The following is a 3,403-nucleotide window of genomic DNA, read 5'->3' as shown; positions in this document are numbered from 1 at the left end:
CGGGGGCTTCCGCGGCCCTGACACCCCCTCCCCTGGTTGCCCCTGTCCGCGCCCTCCCCAGCTGCCCAGCGCCCGGCGTCCCGGGCCCGCCTGCACAGCTCCCGCTCTCCACGCCCGGCCCAGAGGCCGGGGAAAGGCGAAGTGAGGGGCCAACGAGTGGAGAAGCCTCCGGAGCGGGGAGCGGCAGCGAGCGCCCAGCGCGGAGAGCCGGGGGACGGCTGGAGTTTGCGGAGCGCGGCCGCCGAGGGCGGACGGCAGCGCCCTTGCCGCGCGATGCCTGGCGGCCGAGTGTGAGCCCAGCCCGAAGGGCCCCGAGCCACAGGCGCTCCCTCCTCTCCCCCACTGCCCGGTCCTTCGGGGGCGCCCAGACCCCCTTCCCCTGAGCTCGGCGGCAGCTCCCGACGACCCCCATTGCCCGCCGCTCTTCCCCGCAGCCGCCACCAACCCCGAGGAGGGATGACCCTCTCCGGTGGCGGCAGCGCCAGCGACATGTCCGGCCAGACGGTGCTGACGGCCGAGGACGTGGACATCGATGTGGTGGGCGAGGGCGACGACGGGCTGGAGGAGAAGGACAGCGACGCCGGCTGCGAAAGCCCCGCGGGGCCGCCGGACCTGCGCCTGGACGAGGCGGACGAGGTGACGCCGCCGGCGGCGCCTCACCACGGGCAGCCTCAGCCGCCGCACCAGCAGCCCGTGGCGCTGCCCAAGGAGGCGGCCGGGGCCGGGGCCGGGCCGGGGGCCGAGGCGGGCGCGCCCGAGGCCGACGGCTGCAAGGGCGGCGCGGGCGGCGAGGAGGGCGGCGGGAGCGGCGGCGGGCCCGGCTCGGGCGGCGGGGCGGCGGGCAGTTTGACCCCGAGCAAGCCCAAGAACAGCCTGGTGAAGCCGCCCTACTCGTACATCGCGCTCATCACCATGGCCATCCTGCAGAGCCCGCAGAAGAAACTGACCCTGAGCGGCATCTGCGAGTTCATCAGCAACCGCTTCCCCTACTACCGGGAGAAGTTCCCCGCCTGGCAGAACAGCATCCGCCACAACCTCTCGCTCAACGACTGCTTCGTCAAGATCCCCCGCGAGCCGGGCAACCCCGGCAAGGGCAACTACTGGACCCTGGACCCGCAGTCCGAGGACATGTTCGACAACGGCAGCTTCCTGCGGCGCCGGAAACGCTTCAAGCGCCACCAGCAGGAGCACTTGCGCGAGCAGACGGCGCTCATGATGCAGAGCTTTGGCGCCTACAGCCTGGCCGCGGCCGCCGGCGCCGCGGGGCCCTACGGCCGCCCCTACGGCCTGCACCCGGCGGCCGCGGCGGGCGCCTACTCGCACCCGGCTGCTGCGGCGGCCGCAGCGGCGGCCGCGGCGCTCCAGTATCCGTACGCGCTGCCGCCGGTGGCCCCGGTGCTGCCGCCCGCAGTGCCGCTACTGCCCTCGGGCGAGCTGGGCCGCAAGGCGGCCGCCTTCGGCTCCCAGCTTGGCCCCGGCCTGCAGCTGCAGCTCAACAGCCTGGGCGCTGCCGCGGCCGCCGCGGGCACGGCTGGCGCTGCTGGCACCACGGCCTCGCTCATCAAGTCCGAGCCCAGCGCACGGCCGTCGTTCAGCATCGAGAACATCATCGGCGGGGGGCCCGCGGCGCCCGGGGGTTCGGCGGCGGGCGCCGGTGGCGCCGGGGTAACTGGGGGCACCGGGGGCGGTGGGGCAGCTGCTCAGTCCTTCCTTCGGCCGCCCGGGACAGTGCAATCAGCAGCGCTCATGGCCACGCACCAGCCACTATCGCTGAGCCGGACGACGGCCACCATAGCTCCTATTTTGAGCGTGCCGCTCTCCGGACAGTTCCTGCAGCCCGCAGCTTCTGCCGCCGCCGCTGCCGCCGCCGCCGCGCAAGCAAAGTGGCCCGCGCAATAAGGACGCGCGGTGGCCGGGACGCAGGGCCTGGGCGGCAGCTGCACTTCCCCACTGGGCGCCCCGCCCCGGTCGCGGCCAACCTGCCCAATCCTAGACTCTGCCTCTCCTCCATTTCCTCCCTTCCACTCCTCATCACCGACCTCCGCACCCTCCACCCGCTCGCGGACACCTAGGCTGTCCGAGCAAACTCTCAGCGCGCGCCCGCCAGCCGGGAATAGCTTTCCGTACAGGTAAAACCGAAAACCTAATTTTCCAAAAATGTGCCCTGACGGCGCCTGCTCTCAGTACCGTGAGGATGGGAGGGAAATTCTTTGTACATATTTGTATAAAAATTATTGACTTTCCTTTTGGGGTTTTTATTTTTTTAAGAAAAAACGAATTCAGTAGATTTAGAGCTCTGAACTTTCATTTTTTTTGAAGGTTCACTCTCCACAGTTTTATGTGAGAAAATGTATAGAGACGTTGGGAGATTTTAAATATAAAAATTTTCAAAAGGCGAGAAGTGTCATTCTATTATAAAAGTCTGTTTATATATGAATGAATATATATGTATTCTAAATGTTATTCCATCGTGTTGTACACAACTTTGTAAATAAATTTTTAAAATGCTCAGCCTAGTGTTTCATTGAGATGTCTGAGGCAAAGGACAAGGTTTTAAAATGGTATTTGCATGTCCTCTTTCCCAAAAATTCGACAAGTTTGCTAATTCCTCATTTGACCATAAGAAAAATTTAACTGGCGACAGAAAAGAACATGTTAATTTAAATTGTATTAATATTTTTCTTTTAGTTTTTACATAAACTTCGGATGTGGGCAATGATCTTGTTCATATCAATTCATTAAATCTAAATGACCAGATATTTCTGTAGATAAAATAAGCTATTAAAAAACAATCTTACTCTAAACAATTAAATCTTTTAAATTTTAAAAATTTGACTTATATTTTATACAATGAAAATTTCCCAAATGAGAGTTCTTGCTCACTTAAAATTATCCTTTCAAAATGTAAATTACAAAACATCCCTTATTTTAGCATTTAAACTTAGGTTTTTGGAATTACTTATTTTGATTGTTTAAGTGGTGAATAAACCCAGATGATTTTTAAATGTATGTTATGGCATTTTGAATTTTGCAGGGGAGTTGTATTCTATAAACCTGATTGGTAATACATAGTTTTATTCTTAAAGAACATTTTCAAATAAGATACCTCTTTTCTATGGCAATCTACAACATAATTTCAATTTCTGAAGCGTTCCTTCGGATGCCTCCTCTCCCTCCAACCCTCAGTCTTTCTGAAGGCCAGGGAATAGTGTGGCCTTAGTACCCTTTTTAAAACAGGTGCATATTGCTCCCCCCTTTTTTTACTTAAAAAAAAAGAGATACGTACACCTTAGGCTTTAGTTAGTGCAAAATGAGAGATCATAGGGCAGAAATGGGGAGCTGTCCTGTAATTATTTTTAATGTTCATTTCAGCTGTTGCAACCTTAAAAGTATTCAGGTACAA

At 57.8% G+C, this 3,403-nt stretch overlaps 1 protein-coding gene across 1 annotated transcript; it reads left to right on the top strand.

Moving 5' to 3' along the window:
- The first annotated feature begins 333 nt into the window (after nt 1-333).
- Nucleotides 334-2,398, top strand: FOXD3 (forkhead box D3). Its single transcript, XM_045835511.1, has one exon. It carries the CDS (start codon nt 457-459, stop codon nt 1,897-1,899), a length of 1,443 nt encoding a protein of 480 aa, XP_045691467.1. The 5' UTR covers nt 334-456; the 3' UTR covers nt 1,900-2,398.
- Nucleotides 2,399-3,403: the final 1,005 nt, after the last annotated feature.

The sequence above is a fragment of the Phyllostomus hastatus genome, unplaced genomic scaffold (genome assembly GCF_019186645.2).
Source record: "Phyllostomus hastatus isolate PE091 unplaced genomic scaffold, TTU_PhHast_1.1 phas_contig_209, whole genome shotgun sequence".
Lineage (NCBI taxonomy): Eukaryota > Metazoa > Chordata > Mammalia > Chiroptera > Phyllostomidae > Phyllostomus > Phyllostomus hastatus.
Note: the sequence above shows the minus strand (reverse complement) of the source record. Positions and strands in the feature narration are given on the sequence as shown.